Here is a 21548-nt window from a genome sequence, read left to right as displayed (position 1 = left end):
GATGATGATGAAGTTGATGAAGAAGAAGTCTAGAGTATGGATTGAATGAATTTGTTTGTTTGTCTTTTGATTTTCTTGTTAATGACGTCATCGATTCACCCCTCTCTCCCTCTCGAGTCTCATAGTCTCATCCTTTCTAGATTGAGCACTCTACCAAAACAACTTTGATGATCTTAAATCACACATAGATCAATTAAACTGAACTCAAGCCAAGCGTCCTGACACTGTGAACTCAAACTGAGACCTTACTTGGAACACCATTCTTCGCAAGAAACCTTTAAACTTGGTTTCCAATCTTATGGCTCAATCTTTCTTTTTTGTTATACAAGAGTCAAGTTGACTTCACATATGCAGAAAGTCTTCCAGTGCAGTGGACCCCATAAAGAATGATATAATCATAGTCTTAATTACTTGACGTTCCACATTCAATCCATCTGATCTTTTATCTAAGTCCCACATTTTTTCTAAATAATATTTACAAACCTTCAAAGTCCAATTCTTCAAGTCTTTATTCACCACCAAAAACTGAAAGTAAATATTCAGCCACACCAGGTGGAGTCAATATACCTGAATCACTAATCACAAGTGTAATCAAATCAGGTGTAGTATAATCTAATGTAGGATTATTCTTAGCTATTTCTTCTAACGTTAGCTTAGGAATTATACTAGAAGAAACTTTAGTGATTGAAGAACTTGGCATTGAGATTTCATCAGTTTGACTTTTTGAGTTTGAACGATCTGGTTGAGTGATTTGTGGAAACTCTAAGCTTGGATGTGAGCTTGGTACATCGTATTGTGATAAAGGAAATAATCGAAGAAATTTATAACTGGATCAAAACACGAAAAAGTTAAGTTAGATCAATCTCAAGATCATGAATCTAACATATACATTTTGAAACTTACCTCTCAGTGAGAGCATAAAAAGGCTTATTATGTGCTTTCGCTGCGATGGCCATTTGATAACTTCCAATATAATTTATCAATCTATAGTTAATAAAAGAATGTCAATTTTTACGCTCATTCTGGAATCAATGGAAACATTAAATCAACATCAATCTTACCCTCCATCTTCTAATACGGCTTCAGCTCCTACCATGACCAAATCCACTTTACCCATCGCGTAAGCCACCTGAAACACAAGGAATTCAATACTCTCAAATCATCATTTGAACATAGTATCGAACTCACAGCAGAATCAAGTACAACAACACAAGAAATGCCATGTTGTGTAAGAATCGCATGAGTTCTTAAACCTAATTCTGACTAATTTCATAAAAAAAATCATTCAAATCAATCAAATTAAAAACCAAACCAACTTCAAGAAAAGAAAACTGACAGGTCTAGATTCCGTCACATAAACTTGAAACCTTTTTCTAGGGTTTTGATCAGGAGAAAAAGCTCTTAAGATAGCATGTAAGACCACCCTAGAATACCCATGAATCATAATCGTTGAACCATCTTCAATAAAACCTGATGCTGAATTTGCTACTTTCTCAACACATGTCGATCTAGATTCATTCACGAACTTTAAGGTGTGTTGAACTAATAAGTTTTTATGATCTTCGAATGAAATCGAACCGTTTGGTGAGAATTGAGTTGTAAGACTATAATCATGAAGATTTTTATGAGTGATTTGAAAGGAAGGGTTTGGGGGGATTAGGTCAATTGGTACCGAAGACTTACAATCTTAGAAATAATTCACATCCTGCTGTTAATGATATCAAATTGGATGTTCCTTCTTTTAATTGATCAATAGCTTTATAAAGTATACCAATCAATTCTTGCATAGTACAAGCTAAACCCAAAAAGACAAACCAACACGAAAGAAAAAAAACTTAGAATGAGTTTTTTCTTTTCTTTTTGATAGCTTGGGTGATGGTTTAAGGTGTTGGTGAAAATAACATGACTAAAAGACACACCCATAGAAAGACTGACCACTAGATCGTGCCATACATTCTGTTAAACTTTGGACTGCGGCAATAGGAACTGCTAAATTCTAGCAAACCCCCGCAAAAAAATAAGAACCAAAATCAAAGAATGATCAGTTAGAGAAACCAAGCAGAAGAATCATAGATGGTGTTTGTTTTCTTGTTTAGAAAGTTTAAATCACTAACCTCATCAATTGAAAGTATATTATTATAATAATCAATAACATTAAATTCAGTGATTTTTGAAAGATCATGAACCATTTTTAATTCAAATAGTGTTGGTTTCTTTGAAGTATATTTTGCTACGTATGTTTGTTCAAGCTTTGATCGGGTTTTGGAGAGCTTCTTTACACCTTGCTGAAGAGATGAGTATTTTAATTTTAAACAAAATCTTTCCTGACTTTAAATCTTGTGGTTTCAGATCGACCAAATAGAATTTCACTTGACCTCGTGCCAAAACACACCGAGCCACCGAGACCGAGACTACACAGGTCAGCGGGTCGGACTCAGCGAATCCCATACACGTATCCGACATTGTGTACTCCGGCCCTGTTTGAGCGAGAGGTCACTGCTTCACTGACTCCACCAGGCTGGCTCTCAGAGGTCATGGGTCCACAAGACTTTTCGAGAAGAGAAGCAAACGCTCAATGTGGACTTTCATGTGTCACTAAAATGTGCGTATTGATGAAACCACAACTCACATGAAGAAGCATATGACTCTGCTTTCTGGGGTACGCAAAAGGCAAGTTGTATGTGATATTATGATTTGTGCGTGTGGGCTGTGGTGCAGAAGGTTTGATAAAGGTTTTGTTGAGAAGGTTGAATTTATGAACTCATTGTCTTGATGACGAATAACAGCAAATGTGAATACATGCGTTTTGAACGGGTTTCCGAAATAGGAAGGTTCAAGTTTTGTACACGATGCTTTTAAAAAATTATATTTACTTCTTGCTCAAGACTTGACATCCAATTTTTCCAATTTAACAAAAAACCTCAACTTTTTCATCATGGTTCGACCTTCGCGTTTTAAAAACAACAACACCAACTCATCAACTTCAATTAATAACTCTAACAATACCCCTGTAACAAATGAGGAAGTGGTCGAACAGCCCAACGACCCTCAAGGTGCTCCACCTCAAGACCCTCAACAAAACGTTCGTAGTACGGTCAATGGTCCAACGTCTGCTTTAACATCATTTTTGAAAGTAAGTGCTTAGACGAAACCATCCTCATCATTCGAACTATGACTTACATGTTGAGACGTCTTTCTGAAAACAGGAACAAGGTATTCGACCTAGACATGTGAATCGATTTGCGCGACGTGATGATCAACCACAAGGTTCTACTTCTACTATTCCTGAAGAACCAAATGAAACTTCAGAACAAGAAGCCGAACCAGAAGAAGTTGAAGAAGATATCGATTCAGATGATTTAGATGCAGATCTATCCAAACCCAAAGGTTCATCTCGAGGTCAATCGACTAGCATCAAAGCAGGCGAACCATCAAAAGGAAATCCTGAAACTACTTCCGCGACTACAGTGACTACAGCTACACGTCAAAAAGAAGACCCCAGCACTTCAGACAAACGAAAAAGAGAATCTCCGGAACCTGCTATGAAACCCAAAGCTGGAAAATATGCAGACAGGAAACCCGGAATGATTGCGATATGTGTTGAATGTGCTAAGAAATTCACTGTGACACGGTATACGCCTTCAGAGCAAGGTAGAGGTCAACTTTGTGATACTTGCGCGAAAGGAAATCCTACTCAACAAGATAAAGAAGCTCGTGCTCCACCTGTCAAGAAACGAAAAACCAAGAAAATTCAACCTTTCAAAGCTAGTTGGACAGAAAATTTTAAAACTTTACAAATGTCGTGTATCTCTGTGATCGCAGAGCAGATTGAATCGATTGATCCTAGCCTTGGTCATGTCAGTAGCGTAAAGTAAGTGAAAAATTGTACCATTCATCTCTTGATCGACTCTAGTCAACTCCTTTCTGACTCCTAGTAATTTTTAATTTACGATCAATTCACTTTACTAAAAAACCATTAAACTTGATTGGGGTAGTATGGAGAAAGTCTGCAAGATTGTCTGTAAACATCGAGAGCTTAAACCAAACAACTTACCATTGTTTCTCGATGTATCACATACCCAATTGAAGTTATTTGACTGTATAAGTCAGTTATTTAATCGATTTCATTCAGCTTGATGTCGTTTTTTACCTTATCTCTGACTTTCTGATTGATCCGCTTAGATCTACACAAGGACAGTCTCATTACTCTTCCCAACTTCTGTCCACACCTTCAACATCTTACCCTCAACTTCTGTGGACATCTAGATGGAGAAGTTTTAACAACCTACGCACGTCGGTTTAGTAAATTAAGAGAATTGGATTTGTTTGGTCCTTATCTTGTTAGACGAGAAGCTTGGCTTGAATTATTTTCGATATGGAGTCAGCCAACTCAAAGACCAGCCTTACCTGATCCAGCTACAGAAGAAAGCCAAGCCGAATTGGATCTAGCTTTATCGCCTAGAGGTCCTGAAATCACTGTTTTTAGATTAAAACAGTCTCCTCGTTTCAATTTAGAATGTGTCAAAGCTTTAGGTGATACTTGTAAAAATTTGACGGATCTGAGACTTGATGATATCGGTCTTTTCAATGATCAGTGTTTGAAGATTCTTAGCGAAGCAAACTTTCCAAATCTGAAACAATTGTCGATAGCTAATGCTGGGATCTTGAATGGAGCTACAGGTGGAATTCTCACAGATGATGGAATTCTTCAGTTCGTTGATCACTTTAACATCTTCTTACTCTTCGTTTTTTTTTTGCAAAACCTGATCTTGTTCCTTTGTAGACTATTGAAATCAGTTGGACCGAATTTGGAAGAACTTGACATTAGTCAAAACAAGCTTTTAACTGATAAGATCCTATCTGATGGATTAGGAACTTATTGTCGAAAGATTCGTAAACTAAATCTTGCTGAACTTCAACAATTAACTCCAAAAGGTGTTAAAGAATTATTCGATATGTGGAAGAAAGTAAGAGCCAGTAAATTAGAAAGTTTGAATTTATCACGTTGTATACGAGTGAGTGCTTTTCCTTTTGTTCCAATTCACTTCGTTGATCTACGGGCAACTGGTACAAATGAACTGAAGTATATCTTGTTCATATTGGATTCTTAGATCGATAATGACGCTCTATTATCGATCTTGAATCATACTGGATCAGACCTTAAATACCTAGACCTCAATAGCGTAGACGAATTGAGAGCTGAAGCATTAGAGGTCTTACCCAAAAAGGCTCCTAATCTAGTAGAATTAGATTTCAGTTTTGTACGAGACGTTGATGATTTTCTCATCAAGTTAGTCTCTTTTTCTGTTCTATTACAATTTTCTTTCTTCTTTTTTTATTGACAGAGATGACTTTTTTTATTTGGTTTGATTCACAGAGATTGCCTTGATAAGATGCCAAATTTGAAATCATTATTTGTTTATGGTAATAATCGAGTATCTGATTTGTGCCCTAGTCGAGCAGGCGTATCTATTCGAGGACAAGAGCGTGCGATTGTAGTGGTTTGATGGTTTTTTTGCTTTATTGTTTAATTCTTATATTACTTATCTCGTCTTTAAAATGTGTAGAATGTCCGTATAATTGTTTTTTGGTATACTATCATGATATATTTTTACAAAAATCACATTACCTGGAAGTGTCCTTGAGAACTTGGCTGTGAGAAATATTGGATATAGATCTTTCTCGTGGATTTGTTCTCGATTGAAGTGGAGAAACAGAACAGATGAACTCTGGAGCGAAATGTTGACTGATAATTGAGGGGAAACTTCAAATGAACTTCATCAACTTCATCCACAGATGATATCCTGAATATCATGTGGATCAGGTCTGATCAGGTATATCTATATCATACATAAGCCACCTGTTCTCGTTCGACCACGGCTTGAGAAAACAAGTGTACAGAATGTAGCCAAGAGAACTTCTGATGCTTGCGAAGGCTCATTCAACAAATCAATATATCCAAATCATTATAGAAAGAGTTATGGACAAGAAAAACTACCTGTCATCCCTTTCTCAAACATTTCTAAGAAAAAAGCTTTTTATAAACAGTCATCACAGATTTTTTTTTGCTTCCATCATCGGCTTAGTGTTCTGTGTTTTGTAAAGGGCATCTTGTGAAACGCTTTTAGACAAGTCATAAGACTTTTTTCCAAACTCGTTTATTTCCTTGTTCTATCATTAGTAACATTGAAATTATGTTATTACTTGTGATTTTTACCCAAGTACAATTGTTTGTCTTCTGAAGTTGAACTCGGGATTCTCAATCAAAAGCCTTTTGGGCAAGACATCTGGTTTGTTATACATTTCTACGGGGAGTTATAGTCACTTTCAAAAAAAGTTCCAAGCAGAGCAATTTCTGCCCTGGAATGAATCCCCAAGATCACATTCTTTGAAGCACGAGATCATATAAGATTTCCAAATTCAGGATCTTCAAAGGCTTCTAAACCCTAGGTTTTCAAGTCACAAAAACATGGTCCTTGCTTAACATCGCGAACATAGATATATTCTACTTCTTGAAGGTATAAAAGGTTGAAGCTGAAGCATTGAATAAATTGACAGGTAAAAATCAAAATTGAAGAAACTCAAACTTTTGTTCACATGTTGATCACATTCCTAAATCAAGGAAGCAGTGGATTAGCGATGAATAATATACCCGTAAACTATAAGAACGGAAGACAAACGAGAATGGTCCAGGATGGTTTGCACTAGTGATTCCTCTCATCATTAAACAAATTGGCTGTCCGTTCATTCCAATCTGGTCAAGGATTTTCTGGAAAGGATACTTCAATCTACCTTCCTTAACATTGCTAAAGGTTTGTGTATCATAAACCGCCAATTGGTCAAGTCATGTTTCAGTGCCATTCCATTTCAGCACCATTCCAGAACACAAAAAACACTCAACTCGGTCAGACCATCTTGACACAACTTCCATCCATCGTCTGGACCATCACAGGTCTATAAATTTCATAAAGATCAGTCATAAGATTCTAAAAACCTTAAAGCACTGATCACAGAAAGCCAAAACAGAGAGATCCAAACTAATTCGTACATTACACCAAGCCTCATAATGATCAGCCCAAGCAGTTCCTCTCCAGCTAAAGCTTTGTCCATCATCAACCGGAAAGACATAAGGTGAATTCAGTTTGATCTCAGGCACCTTATCACCAGTCAGTTTGAAGGCTGCTTTTCTAATCGCGCCAATGACTAAAGCCAGAAAGCAATAAAATGCATGGAGAAGATGGATTGAATTTTTGGTCAGTTCACTTGATCTTGAAGAGTAGTCAAGAGAGAACGTCTTTAGTTCTCGTTCTTTTTAGTATTACCATCTTTTTCTCGATGATCCCATTCTGGATCGTCTTGGCCAATCTGAAGAGGTTTCCAACCTGGAGCATGGTAAGACCAAATCCCATTACCTTCACCGTGTGTTTTGAAGCCTCCTTTGATAGAGTGCGGCCTTAGAGACCATGCCAAGGTACCGGTAACTAAAACACAAAGAAGAGAAGAGTATGAATATAAGATGGTTGAGATCAGTATGATTAGTTCTGTATACATCTAGGGTATTGGAGAAAGTCATGTGAATAAGATGTGTTTGTAAGTATACGAGCTTGACTCACCACCATGGTTAAAGCAATGCTTCAGGAATTTCTTATACTCGTGTCCATGAGCAAAAAAACCATATTCTCCACAGATAAATCTAAAGGATAAACCCAATATGTAATCTCAGATTTACAGACGAAAGGAAAGAGAAAGCGGTAAAAAGGAGCTTCAGAGAACAGCTTTACGAACGCTTTATTAAGATCACGTGCTGCTTTAACATCCTTTTGGACTCTCCTTTTTTCACCAAAACCTAAATTCACAAAGCATATTCGTACCAAGATAAATGGCATGTAAGCTTAATGGAAGACTGGACGAGCAATAGAATAGCCATTCCAACAAAGAATTCACTTACCATAATAATGCCAACTGATGATATCTACTAACTCACTCTCCAAAACCTCTTGTTCATAACTATCTTGAATCACATCAGTCCTTGCAAATGATCCATCCATTACTAAAGTTTTGGGTGCAAGGCTTTTGATGCTAAAGAGTTGTCATGATCAATGTTAAGACTTCAACACAACAAACTATACGAGTTTGAAGATGAATGTTTCAACATGAAGAGACTCAACTGCGCAGCAATTTCTAACGTCCAGGAGGCGGGAGCAGGTCTCAGTCCACCATCATTCATCTCGTTTCCGGTCTATATGTAAGACAATTGAGAGGATTGAAAGGCATTGAGTGATGGAGCAACAGGTTTTACAAATAGAAAAGGCAACCGACCTCAAAAGCCAGGATCGTAGGATCGTCACCTATCCGGACTCCAGTGACATGATTGACCCTCTGGGGAAATCAGAACTCTCAGTGACACTCAACTCAGACTCATCTTGGTCATGAGTGACTTTTGTGGTGACCACCTATCTGATGGTCAACGTCTAAAATCACACACCTTCAAAAGAAACGTAATGATCTTCTTCATCCTGCAATGAAAATGGCTATCAGTATACGAGGCTCAGAAGGATGACTAGAGTCTAGAGAAGACCAAAATCAAGACATACGAATCAATACAATCTGGATCTTGCCACCAATCTATCTTTTTGGCTTCATTCCAGTCTTTTAAACCATGTCGATGTCTAATCAGATCACTAAAGTTTCCAACCCAATTGGTTTCTTCTGATCCAAAGTCTTGATTGATGATCGGAATTATTAATCGAACGTTATCTGAAATCAAAATTCATCAGACTCTTCTGATGTTATATCATTAGACGATCGCAAAGTTATAATATATATATACGTTTGGCGGCCATTGCGATCGTATAATCGATAGACTTGAACATGTCTTCATCGTAAATGAAATCATTCTGTTTGAATCGAACATGCAGGAATCAATGTGTGTAAGTTCAACCTTTGGGCCAGTGGGTTTTTGTTCGAGTGAATGATATGAAGTTCAGGGATATCTTACTCGGTCAGGATCCCATCCGTTAATATGACCACGATTGATCCTACAAGACTTGACCTTCAGAGTATAGGTTCTAGTCACCGGCCAAATCCCAAACTGTGAGATTGTACGCATGGTATCCTCTTTCTCGAACCCTTCATTATCGAACAACTATAAAATCAAATAGTCATTAGTTTCATATTATTTTCAAGAAAGTATGGAATAAGATTATTCAATTAACTCACTTCTGGTGCACACAAGCTTGCAAATTTGACTATCTCACCTGTACCTTCGACCTCCAAATCACCAGTGTTTGGGTTCCTGATGATGAATTTTCCTTGATTGTTTTTTGCACCAGTAGTATTGGGATCACGCCGATGAGTAGGTCTAGGTGTAATAGCTGGTGGTCCGTTAGAAGAGCATATCTCTTTATTTAATGAAGCAGATCCTGTGAGTTGACTGAATTCATCGACTGCGTCGGTTTGGACCTCTTTAAGTTTTTCAGAAGCTCTATTAAAGAAGGACATCTTGAGAGTCCCTTATTATGATTGACTCCTGTGATATAGAGTGATTATTGATTATGAGAATGAACTCGACTTGGGTATAATTGTTTTTTGTTTGAAAGATCAGGAGATTGACCCCTCAATCGCTATACTCGAATCCAACCAGTGATGCAGATGTGAAGCCCAAAGATTCTTCTACAATGTAAGACTCGTTATCGAGGATGAATTACGTCGTACCTTGATAATGACTCAGGTTCAAAGGATCTTGTTTGTACGAAGAAAGTCTTTTTGCAAGGGATCTGTCATTGTCACGTTTCAATGATTGCGCAGAGAGAAACCAAAAACTCAAACCCATCCTGAATAACATATTTGAAGTCCATTTTTAACTTGTCTTGACCAAGTCCCTCCTCCGATTGGTAATGCGTGTCTGAAGTTATATTTGAGCCGGGATGTTACACAATTTGATAATTTGAACACACGTTACCGGACCTCGTCCGTCAGCCGAGCTGCGAATCTCAAAGAATTGTAACGTCTCTTGAGGCGAAAAATGGGGGATGAAGCTAGACGAAATATCTACTTTTTCTACCTGCAATGGTTTGATAAAAAGAATCCAACAAGCCACAAGATTACAAAGTGGAAGCTGGCTCTTATCGTCTTTAATACTTATATTATTTTTATCGAAGAACCACCGATACATTGGCTGCTGGGTGTTAGTTGAAAACTTTGCAAAAAAATCTTGGTGGTCGACCGGCTGCGTTGAAATTGCTGAGGCATGCAGAGCCCTTCGGCGGCAAAAAACTGCATAAAGAAACATTTCCAGCCGTTCCAATAAGTGTTTACTGGGATAGCGGTCTAGACCACAGAGAGAAATCAGAAAGGAACTAAGAGATGGGTAGAGGAGAAAGGGAAACCCTATCTAGACCGCAAGGAAAAAACAGAAAGAGCTAGAAGATAGGGGGAGGAGGAAGGGAAACCTTATGGAAGATAAGGAAGGCGCGGAAAAGACAACATATAAACCTATATAAACCCCGCCTCAGGCTGTACTACTACTATCACTATTGTAAGTTTAGCACTGATGTGATCTCATTCCTGACAGCCTTGCCTGATCTCATCTGGCAAAGGTTCAAGGATGAGAAAACAAGGCTTGAACAACCCTGAGATGTTCTCTGATGGGTCATCAAATCAAAACCTTGATATATGATATTTATCAATAAGAAATATCCATGCCAATCCTTTCTCAACGGTTTGATGAAGATTTTTTTTCAAAAACTTGGAAAAATCAAAGCTATCTTGACCCTGATTTGAAATGTACAAAAATGTCCTCAAGATCATCATCATCAGATACAATCTCATTCTCAAAGGTATCAAAGGTTAATATTGAGTGTTAAATAGATTAAACAAGTAAATTGAAATTCAAAACCAAAGCAAACTATTGTCTATATATTGATCACATTTCTACAGAAAGAAAGAAAAGTGAAGGATCAGTGATGAATGATATGTAACTTGTCAGATGATAAGTACAAATCGGTAGACAAACGAGAATGGTCCAGGTTGTTTTTCGCTAGTCATCCCTCTCATCCTTAGAGAGATCTGAGCTCCTTGCATTCCAATCTGGTCATAGATAACTTGAGAAGGATACTTTAATCTACCTTCCTTAACATTACTGAAATGGTTGTGGAGAGGTTTCAGTTTTCTCAATTTCGTCTCAAACACCATTCCAGAATCAAGAAAAGAACAAAGACACTCAACTCAGTCACACCACCTTGGCACAACGTCCATCCATCTTCTGCCCCACCACTTGTCTATAAATTTAATAAAGATCAATTATAAGATGATAAAAACATCATACAATGGTCTCCTAAACCCAAAGGACGTACATTGCACCAAACTTCATAATGATCAGCCCAAGCAGTTCCTCTCCAACTAAAGCTTTGTCCTTCATCAACCAGAAAGACGTAAGGTGCATCCAATTCAATTTTAGGTGGCTTATCACCAGTCAGTTTGAAGGCAGCCTTCCTGATGGCTCCAATGACTAAAGATACAAGATGATGAAATGTATGAAACAATCGGTTTCAATTCCTGGTTCTTCGATTTTCCCGAAGAGTGGTTGAAGGCAGGGTTTTGAAGATTAGTCCTCTTACCATCTTTTTCTCGATGATCCCATTCTGGATCGTCCTGGCCATTTTGATAAGGCTTCCAACCTGGAGCATGGTAGGACCAAATCCCATTACCTTCGCCGTGTGTTTTGAAGCCTCCTTTGGCAGAGTGCGGTCTTAAAGACCATGCTAAGGTACCGGCGACTAAAACACAAAGAGGAAAATGTTTATGTAGGATGTTTCAGATCAGTCTGATGTTTTGTTTGGCTTCATATATATATATATATATTGGGTTTGTAAGTAGACGAGCCGACTTACCACCATGGTCAGAGCAATGCTTCAGAAAGTTTTCAAACTCATGTCCATGTGCAAAGAATCCATATTCTCCACAAATAAACCTAAATAATTAGACCGAGAATCTCAACTTCGGAGACCCAGGGGAAGATAATATGGTTAGAAGGAGATATAAAGAACAGCTTCACGAACGCTTTTTTGTGGTTACGTGCTGCTTCGACATCATCTCGTACTCTACGTTTTTCGCCGTAGCCTAAATTTAACAAGTATTGATATGGGTGAGTATCGTACGAGTTTGATAAAAGATTACAACAAGAAAGAAATAAAATGAGAAAGCAGATCAAAGGATGAATGAACGTACCATAATAATGCCAACTGATGATATCTACCAAATCACTCTCTAAGACCTTTTTCTCATAACTATATTGAATGGCATCAGTCCTTGCAAATGATCCATCCATAATTAATGTTCTGGGTGCCAGACTCTTGATGCTAAAGAGTCGTCAGGAATAATGTCAAACTTTCAGCACGATAACTATCGCAATTTGACAAGGAATGTTATGAATGATTCAGGAACTCAACAGTGCTGCGATTTCTAATGTCCAGGCGGCAGGAGCGGGTCTCAGTCCACCGCAATTCATCTCGTTTCCGGTCTGTTTGTAAGGTATCCCAGAAAGGTAAGTGATAGAGCCTCAAGTGTTGTGAAGAGATAATTTCATAACTGACCTCAAAAGCCAGAATTGTAGGATCATCACCTATTCGGACTCCGGTGACATGATTGACCCTCTGAAGAGATCAGAAGTCTCAGTTACACCCATTTCAATCGCGTATCCCCTCTAAGCAGCGGTCAATATCCAAGATGACTCACATTCAAAAGAAACGTAACGATCTTTTTCATGCTGTGATAAAATTGAACATTAGTAAATTAGATTCAGAAAGATGAGTAGAGGAGACAAAAATCAAGACGTACGAATCAATACAATCTGGATGTTCCCACCAATTCATTTGTTGAGCTTCATGCCAATCTTTTAAACCATGTCGATGTCTAATCAGATCACTAAAGTTTCCAACCCAATTGGTTTCTTCTGATCCAAAGTCTTGATTGATGATCGGAATGATCAATCGAACGTTATCTGAAATCAAAGTCGATTAGACTTGTCTGATATTGTATTACTAGACGAGTGAAAAGTTTTGATATACATTTGGCGGCCATTGCGATCGTATAGTCAATAGACTTGAACATATCTTCATCGTACATGAAATCATTCTGTTCAAATCGAACATGCAGGAATCGGTATGTTTATAATCTTCGGCTGAATGACTTTTGGGTGAATGATTTGAACTGATAATCTCTCACTCGTTCACAATCCCATCCGTTAATGTGACCGCGATTGATCCTACAAGACTTGACTTTCAGAGTATAGGTTCTAGTCACTGGCCAAATCCCGAACTGTGAGATTGTACGCATGGTATCCTCTTTCTCGAATCCTTCGTTATCGAACAACTATGTAAATCGTCAAACATCTCTCAGTTTGAAATTCTTCAAAATATAGCAAGGTAATCAACTTACTTCTGGAGCACACAAGCTTGCAAATTTGATCACCTCTCCTGTACCTTCGACTTCCAAATTACCAGTGTTTGGGTTCCTAATGATAAATTTTCCTTGATTGTTTTTTGCACCAGTCGTATTGGGATCACGACGATGAGTAGGTCTGGGTGGAATAGGTGGTGGTCCATTTGAAGAACATGAATCGTTATTTGATGAATGAGATATTTTGAGTTGATTAAATTTGTCCACCGCTTCAGATTGAGCGTCTTTGAGTTTCTCAGCAGCTTTCTTGAAGAATGACATCTTGAGAGTCTGTTATGATGATCGTTCCTTTCAATTTGGAGAGATAACTGATGGTGAGAATGAATACATACAACGACTTGGGTATGATTTTCTTGGTTGGAAGAAATTCACAACTCAAACTGAATTTATGTAGTAAACTCCAAACCCCAACCATTGATGCAGGTGTAAAGTCCCCAAGACGCTTCTGATCGATCACCGCCAAAGACAAATCATGACGCAGGTCTTGACACAAGCACCACCGTGTTTCTCAATTCATCGATACACAGCGATCACTCATCACCCTATCCATCTCAAAAGTGTCTGCAAGCGTAAACCTGATTACTTGGCTTTTGGTAAACACTTTCATTTGATGCTTAGAATAAATGAACCACCGCTTTCATACAGTGGCTATACCCGCTTGATCGGTGTCAAGTCACAATATGGGTTTGCAAGATGTGAGAATTTATCAGTGCCATTTTTGATCTTTTGTTTCTCCCTTTCTTGAGTTTTCCCAAGCCCACCTGTGCTTCTGGCAGATCAAAAGACCAATGCTCTCAAATGCTTCTTGGCATTTGCAAGAGGGCTCAATGGGCTATGTTGAAAGATGAAGGGACATAGATAAATTTCAAGATGTATAAATCACAAAACCATGTAAGCCTACTAGACTTCTACCATGAATCTTAGAAGTATGTACTAAAGCCAATCTCATTGTGAATTCCAAACCTATCTGAATCATTTCAGAAAAGAACAAGTAGAAAAATTCCAAAGGGACACATTTTCAATAAACTCAGCAGTGATGTGTGCCTTTTGCAATGGGGCTCTTTCATGTGACTCATGATGAGTCATTCCAAGAATGAAAAAAAAGATTATTCAATCTGCATTCCAATCTCCATGATTTTAAGAGCTACTAACAGGGCAATGGAGGTAATTTTTCTTAGTATATTTCATCAAGGTCTTGGTGGGAACCAATTGCAAAGACATGTTTGGCCAAGGCTTTAGTTGTTCAGGGAAGTGTGAGAGTCACTCCTTTGCCACTCTTATCTCCTCTATACACTGTCTCATCCTTTCTAAAAGCTTGCCAACAAGTCTAGCTGGTATGACTCTTTTTGATGACTAACTTCAAGTATAACAATTCACTAATTGGGACCCTCCAATCATGATTCATATGTCTTGTCTGTTGGGGTGCTTCCTTGAGTTCTTTGTCCTTCCATTGGTTAAATATTTTTTGAAGGAATATACAGCCAGCCTCCAGTACAATCTCCAGTCTATCTGGAGTTGTTTTCTCTTTGTAAAACAGTCTCAGAGTCAAAGCACCAAAAAGTGCCAGAGCAACTTTATACTGGGCAATGCTCCAGATGAGTAACATATTCTTTATCTGTCTCTCCAGAACCAACTTCTCTTCATCAGAATCAACACCAACTGCCATAGATACCTGCAAGTGGTCCATAAATTGTAAACAAAATGTGTTGATATTTTCGCACATTGCTCTTCCTTCTGACATATGAAGCCTGGCTTCTTCAGAAATCAAGCTGGAAATCTTATTTTGTGAATGTTGGACTTTTTTACTTCTATCCCCTATTCTTCATTTAGAATACCAGTCACCTTTCTTCCAATAGGCCTTGTTTTGAATACACACCCTAGCAAAATGGCCACCATCTGTTGATTTGGACTCAAATTCAAAAACTTGTTCTATGTCTGCCCTGCATATTCCCAGGACCTTCTCTATGCCTCGGTCACCAGTCCACTTCTGGTACAGCTTATGTAATTCTAGAAGACTAATATCCTCAATATTTTCAATACCTTGTTAAAGCTCTAGTTGAGACTGAGAATATATCTCTGCATGACTATGTGTGTCTTATCTGGAAGAAGAAACTTTGACCAATGAGAAACAATTTCATTGATGAATCTCCATCCACCCTGATAAATTTGTTCTGAGCCAGTATTTCTTTAAGCCATCATCTTTGAATACTCTGGAGTCTGAGCAGTGAGCAGCTCTGAGCATACTCATTAGAGTCACGTGAGCTGAATTGAAGAAATGCGGAGATGCATCACATAGAAGGATATCACGTGTCGTAATGTATTCTTATATCGCGTCTTCCGCTGCGACGGACGCGTGTACCGGAAGACCAAATCGAATTGAAATCGGAGAGTGAACCTCAACAGTCAACGGTCAACGGTCAACAGTCAACAAACCAATCTCAATTCCTTATCAACTCCATCACTTTTATCAAACTATCTCATCATCATACTATCATACTATCATGAGTGAATTACCATTCGACAGCGAAGATCTAAACTTATACGAAATCTTAAACCTAGAGAAATCAGCCACTCAATCCGAAATAAGAACATCATACAAAAAACTAGCCTTAAGGTATCATCCCGATAAACTTTCACCTAAAGCAACAGACATAGAAAAATCCAAATCAAATGAAACCTTTCAAAAGATTGGTTTAGCATATCAAATTTTAAATGATTCAAACAAACGAACCTTGTATGATTCTAGTGGACAAATCAATTTAAATTCTTTAGATGATCAAGTGAATTGGAATGATTATTTTAAAGAACTTTGGAAGGGAGAAGTGAATAGTAAATCGATTGAAGAATTTACGAAATCTTATCAAGGTAAGTTAACTCTCTTGTTTTTTTTGTCTTTCATTTAAAACTAGAATTCATCTACACAAGAGAACTGAGTGAAGATGATTTGATTTCAACTTTATAGGATCAGAAGAAGAAATCCATGATATTAAAGAACATTATAGAACGTTTGAAGGCGATTTTGAACAAATCTTAAACAATACATTATGTTCAAGTCAATCAGATGAAAAACGAATCATCAAGCTAATCGACAACTTGATTAATTCTCAAGAATTACCTAAACTCAAACAATGGACGAAAACTAAAACCGATAAGAAATCAGCTCAAAAACGAAAAACTTTGGCCGAACGAGAATCAAAAGAAGCCGAACTGCTTTCTAAAGAATTAGGTTTAAATTCCAAATTATTAGGTGGTCAAGATTCATCAGAAGACACTTTGAAAGCTTTAATCTTATCTAATAGTAAAAACAGACACGAACAAATGATTCAAAAATTAGAATCTAAGGCTAAACAAGATGATATAGAATCCCAATCGAAACGTAAGAAATCAAAACGTAAAGAAATCATTGAAGAAGAAGAAGAGAATCAAGATGAAATTAAATTACCAGATGAAGATGAGTTTTTGAAATTACAAGCTGAAATTCTTGCTCGTAAAAATACAAAAAAATCTTCAGATCAAACTACTTCTTCTACTTCGAAGAAAACTTCAAATCCAAGAAAGAAACCTAAAACTTCTAAATCTTAACTCCCTCTCTCTCTCTCTCTTGCTCTCATTTCTGGTTTTGTGATTTAGATGGAAGTGGATGTATTCTTTTCTTCAACTCTCTCAATTTTTATAATATCGATTTGATGATTTGATTGTGAAATTCTTCTTGTTCCATACAATTAGTTGTACGATATTCCTTTTTGTGCCAATCAATAAACTGAAAACAACCTTAAACATAAGCTTTGTCTCTTATTTGGTTTACTTTTGCAGATGGGCAAGTGAGTACAATGTTAATGATTTTATATTTCTACTTTCGGGATCTCACACTCAAAATAACAAAGTCTAAAACAAGAGATCAAGATGATCTATGAAGGTATTCATTTTCCCGATTTTTTTACACCAGTGCTTCACTTGTTTGTACTTCCTTTTCGCTTTCCGATTCTTCTCTTTTGAATCTGGTTGCTTTGAGATTCAAAGTAAGATCTTCAATAGAGATTCAAAGGATTGTACCCAACCTATGAAATCGAACAAGAAAAAAAAACGAGTGCAAGAAAGAAAAAAAAGAAGATAAGTTAGAACCATACAAGAGATGTGTTTTGTTTTTCAAGATACATTCAAAAAAAGGAAAAAGAAAGGACGAGAACAAGAAAAAAAAATGAGAAAAAGATTAGAGAATATATATCTTCTTTTAGCAAGCAATTTTTGGTCTCATTATTTTCTCCATGGATCACCAGTTGGACCAAGCCAAATAGCGGCAAATAATCCAAAAATCATACCAAGTGAGATCGTAATAGGTATAGCCGAAGTAAGAATCAAAGACCAAAGTGGAGGTTTCACAACTGGTGTAGGAAAATCAGGTGGAGAAGGAGAACGTCTATGACGAGAATTAAAAGAAAGAGCTGACCCAATTTGTTTTAATGAACGTAGGTAAACTGTAAGATAAATGATTCCAAAAGGTTAGTGATTGAAAAGGATGGAAGTTTGATTGTATGCAGAGAACTTTGAATGATCAAAACTTACAGATATCTAAATTTCTTTCAGTTTCTTCTTCTGTTCCTACAGGTACGCCTGTGAGGTATAATTCGAGTTTAGTTGAATCTGAACCTTCAGTAAGAGTAGTTTTAAGTTGACCAAAGTGTTCTAATAAATCCAACCCAAATGATATTAATTCAATTGATCATGATTAAGTATATAATTTTTGAGAATGAAAGCTAAAGTTTACCAGCTGGCCAAGTTGGAGCTCTCCAAGTCGTAATGAATTCTTTAGGTTGATCAACACTAATGACTTTTCCAGTAATATTACCACCGAACAATGACATCTCTGCACCTGCTTCTGGTTTCATCTGATACAAACAGAGTAGATGATCAATCAAATCAAATCAAATCAAATCTTTAAAAAGTGGTTCAAGATCAAAGGAAACCTAAAGAAATCAAGATTCTTACTTTTGCAGGGTTTCGACTCCACATTGGGATCTTAGATTCATTAGTTAAAACATCAAATAAATCTGAAGCACTTGACATAAATTGACCATCGAGTCGAATCGAAGTGGTGTTAATAGTTTTAGCTTGTTTTGATTTTAAGGATGGATCATCATTTGGTACAGGTGCAGCCGTTGGAGCGGATTTGGTTTGTAAGATTGGTCCTGATGAGCTAGTATTGTTGGTTGTAGGAAGTGGAGTACCAGAAGGAGAGACACCGTTTTGTTTATAAAAATCGGCACCATGCTCTTGTACCATTGCCTATATAAGATGATCCCAAGAAAGTTAACGTTAAAATCATCATCTATCAAGATTGAAGTGAAATGATGGATTTACCTTTGGAAACGCTTGAAACACATTTCTCATTCGATCACATAATTCTTTTTTAGCTTTTTGTTCGATTTCAAGCTTACCACCTGAATCTAAAACACTTTCAAAGATATAATCATTTAATTCCATATCGTGTGAAACTTCTGGAATCGTAAATGTTCCTTTGGTTTCTTCTTCACTTGACCAACGAACCGTTAATCTAAGATCATAAATCGTAATTAACCTTTTGATAAATCAACCACCCCCCCACCGAGAGATTGTTAGAGATTCAGTAAGTGTGTGTTTTTGGTTTGGTGTTAGTCATTTATTTGAAGCTTACTTTGCTTTTCTCATTCCTAATTCACAATCACCTTCAACAGTGATAGGTGCATCGATTTTCAAACCTGGTACATCAGATACCGAAACGAGTTGTTCTTCAAACTAAATTGAGCAAACCAAAAACACATTCAAATTAGTGAATTGATCAAGAAATGAAAGAATTCTCAAAAGATTTGTTTACCCAATCTTTGGCCCATTTGGAAAGATCTTTAGTTCTGTTGTTGGTTTGGATCAGAATATAAAGAAGGGGTTTAGTGATTGTAAGGTTTTTGATGTTATAAAAGTTGAAATCTTGGTTTACCTCCAATGGTAATTAGTGATGAAGTTAGACATGTTGTTGAGGTTGATGAAGTGTTGGTTTGGAATGGAATTGGTTTTGAAATCCGAGTTGCAGTCGAAGTGGTTGGATTCTTGAGTGCGTTTGAGTTTAAAGTTTGATGAACCAAGAATCGAATGGTCTAGCAAATTCTAGAATGCATCACCAATTTACATAATTTTCACTTCTCATCTCAGACTATCAGTCACTTGGATTCAAATCCCTTCATCTCATAACAACCAAGAAATCCATTCCATGGTACTTTCGTATCAAGCATCTGAAAGGGTATAAACGAAGCACTCATAAAGTGACTCCTCACCCTAGTAAATAGTAAAATAGGATTTAATTCTATGACCGCCAGAAAAAGTCGTAATTTTTCATTCCTCAGGCTCAACCATCAGAACCCGAGAGAGACAAAGAATCTGGGATAAGTCAGTAGTAAGTACATCCAACTCCAATGTGCTAACTCAAAAAATCCCTTGGTGTCAATTTTCCTCCTTGTGATCAATATCAATTTTTTATTGGCAATTACGGGATATTACTTTTTCTAAAATGAATGGCACCCCTGGCCCGAGAAAAAAAAGTTTCCAGTTGCCGCAGTTGCCGCAGCCAGTGCTGTAGACCAACTGATGCATTCAGATCAGCTAGCTGACGCGGCCTGCTCATGAGCACTGTAATGTGCAATCCCTCACCGATCTTCCTCAGTCTCACCTGCGATGGGCTTTCAACGTTATTCAGCAGATGTCAAAGTTCTTGCCGTTCGTTGGCGACTAGAAGGTGAATCTTGCTCCACAATCCGCCAGCGCCTTCGACGGGCTATCTCAAAACGCTCATTCAGCCGATGGACACAGCTTTATCATCGCACTCGAGCAGTAATCCGGGACCCTGCTGAGTATGAGAAACGCGGTCGAAAGCGGTTTCTGAATCGAGCGGACCGTCAGTTCATGGAAACTCTAGTCCAAGAACAACCATCCTTGTTCTTGGACGAGATCCGTGAACAGCTCTATGACGAGCATGGCAAAATGCCTTCAATCAGTACGACTCATCTAGAACTTCAAAATCGTCTGTTCATCAGTTTGAAGAAAGCTCAAGTAAGCAATGTTCGAAAGAGCTTGGTAGCAAAATATCAATGGATCGATAAAATGATGGGCTTTCCAGCCAACTTTTTGGTATTCACCGGTGAGGAGCTTTTTGTGTTCTCAATTTTCTCGCACTTTCTCAATGACTTGACACTCTCTGATTGTTTCACTTCACTATTGGACAGATGAGAGTGCCATATGTGGACGTGATCTCCTTCGCATCCGTCAGCGAGCCAAACTTGGTGCTCGAACGACTCGCAAAGTACCAAGACTCCATCGGGGTAGGTATTCTGTCCTCCCAGCAATTGGTTACCACGACCTCCTGGCTCTCTCTGTGCTGGACGGTCCGGTCAATCGAAAGCGCTTTGAAGCCTTCCTAAAATACAAACTTGTACGTATGTAGATTCTTTGGATGATCTTTTTGATGACATTACTGATTCCCAAAGTAATTCATTAGCTACCCCGAATGAATCGCTACCCTGGCCCTAACAGTGTCCTGGTTCTGGACAACGCATCTATTCATCATGGAGGACAAATTGCTGCTCTTTGTCAACAAAAAGGTACGTTGTTTTTCTTATTCAGCTTTGAATAGCTTGATTGTCTCCAATATCAGTGACTAATCTACACCTGCTCTGCAGGTATCCTTCTGCGATACCTACCTGCTTATTGCCCCGAACTGAATCCAATTGAGCTAGGGTTTTGTTGCTTGAAGACCAAACTGCGAAGGACTCAGGCGTTGACGGTCACTATCGATCCTGTGAAAACAATTGAAAGAGTAGCTGACGATCTTTTTGTAGACAAACTATTAGAGCCAATTTATCACCGATGTGGCTATACCATGACTGATGACGAGGATGGTGATGTGGATGATGAGAATCTGGATCTTGACTTTTGATATCTGTATTTTCTCATCTCATGTCCGATGTCTTTTCTTTCTACCCGCTTATTGAGAGAGGTCCCAGCTCAGCTATGCGAGGAGAAAGCGGGGGCAGTTCTTTTTTTTTTTTTTTTTTTCTTTCCTTTTT

At 37.8% G+C, this 21548-nt stretch overlaps 6 protein-coding genes across 6 annotated transcripts; 2 read left to right on the top strand and 4 right to left on the bottom strand.

Annotated features, from left to right (window-relative positions):
• Positions 1-508: 508 nt before the first annotated feature.
• MELLADRAFT_66560 (uncharacterized protein) lies at positions 509-2189 on the bottom strand (the record flags this gene model as incomplete). Its single annotated transcript, XM_007414518.1, has 8 exons — positions 509-827; positions 904-984; positions 1062-1129; positions 1189-1263; positions 1337-1604; positions 1684-1795; positions 1936-1996; positions 2115-2189. The coding sequence occupies 8 exons, from the start codon at positions 2187-2189 to the stop codon at positions 509-511; spliced, it is 1059 nt and encodes a 352-aa protein (XP_007414580.1).
• Positions 2190-2611: 422 nt separating this feature from the next.
• On the top strand, positions 2612-5688 carry MELLADRAFT_78849 (uncharacterized protein; the record flags this gene model as incomplete). The annotated part of the gene is made up of 7 exons (XM_007414620.1): positions 2612-3133; positions 3207-3871; positions 3996-4105; positions 4183-4711; positions 4784-5015; positions 5112-5290; positions 5378-5688. The coding sequence occupies 7 exons, from the start codon at positions 2936-2938 to the stop codon at positions 5505-5507; spliced, it is 2043 nt and encodes a 680-aa protein (XP_007414682.1).
• Positions 5689-7296: 1608 nt separating this feature from the next.
• Positions 7297-9501, bottom strand: MELLADRAFT_91623 (family 5 glycoside hydrolase; the record flags this gene model as incomplete). The annotated part of the gene is made up of 11 exons (XM_007414517.1): positions 7297-7481; positions 7614-7693; positions 7786-7846; positions 7949-8079; positions 8169-8239; positions 8320-8379; positions 8486-8531; positions 8595-8757; positions 8831-8897; positions 8999-9145; positions 9220-9501. 11 exons carry the CDS (start codon positions 9499-9501, stop codon positions 7297-7299), a joined length of 1293 nt encoding a protein of 430 aa, XP_007414579.1.
• Positions 9502-10649: 1148 nt separating this feature from the next.
• MELLADRAFT_78848 (family 5 glycoside hydrolase) lies at positions 10650-13781 on the bottom strand (the record flags this gene model as incomplete). The annotated part of the gene is made up of 14 exons (XM_007414516.1): positions 10650-10932; positions 11015-11140; positions 11227-11279; positions 11355-11509; positions 11619-11777; positions 11892-11971; positions 12060-12120; positions 12229-12359; positions 12651-12703; positions 12736-12766; positions 12838-13000; positions 13068-13134; positions 13225-13371; positions 13438-13781. The coding sequence occupies 14 exons, from the start codon at positions 13717-13719 to the stop codon at positions 10914-10916; spliced, it is 1527 nt and encodes a 508-aa protein (XP_007414578.1).
• Positions 13782-15959: 2178 nt separating this feature from the next.
• On the top strand, positions 15960-17040 carry MELLADRAFT_38800 (uncharacterized protein; the record flags this gene model as incomplete). The annotated part of the gene is made up of 2 exons (XM_007414621.1): positions 15960-16323; positions 16421-17040. 2 exons carry the CDS (start codon positions 15960-15962, stop codon positions 17038-17040), a joined length of 984 nt encoding a protein of 327 aa, XP_007414683.1.
• A 90-nt stretch (positions 17041-17130) lies between these two features.
• On the bottom strand, positions 17131-19542 carry MELLADRAFT_44926 (uncharacterized protein; the record flags this gene model as incomplete). The annotated part of the gene is made up of 9 exons (XM_007414515.1): positions 17131-17516; positions 17906-17933; positions 18022-18141; positions 18224-18344; positions 18445-18741; positions 18817-19033; positions 19130-19230; positions 19310-19343; positions 19430-19542. 9 exons carry the CDS (start codon positions 19459-19461, stop codon positions 17498-17500), a joined length of 969 nt encoding a protein of 322 aa, XP_007414577.1.
• Between the last annotated feature and the right edge of the window lie 2006 nt (positions 19543-21548).

This window comes from Melampsora larici-populina, assembly GCF_000204055.1.
Source record: "Melampsora larici-populina 98AG31 unplaced genomic scaffold MELLAscaffold_44, whole genome shotgun sequence".
In the NCBI taxonomy this organism is placed as follows: domain Eukaryota; kingdom Fungi; phylum Basidiomycota; class Pucciniomycetes; order Pucciniales; family Melampsoraceae; genus Melampsora; species Melampsora laricis-populina.
The sequence above is the reverse complement of the archived record's forward strand: the minus strand, read 5'-3'. Positions and strand labels throughout refer to the sequence as shown.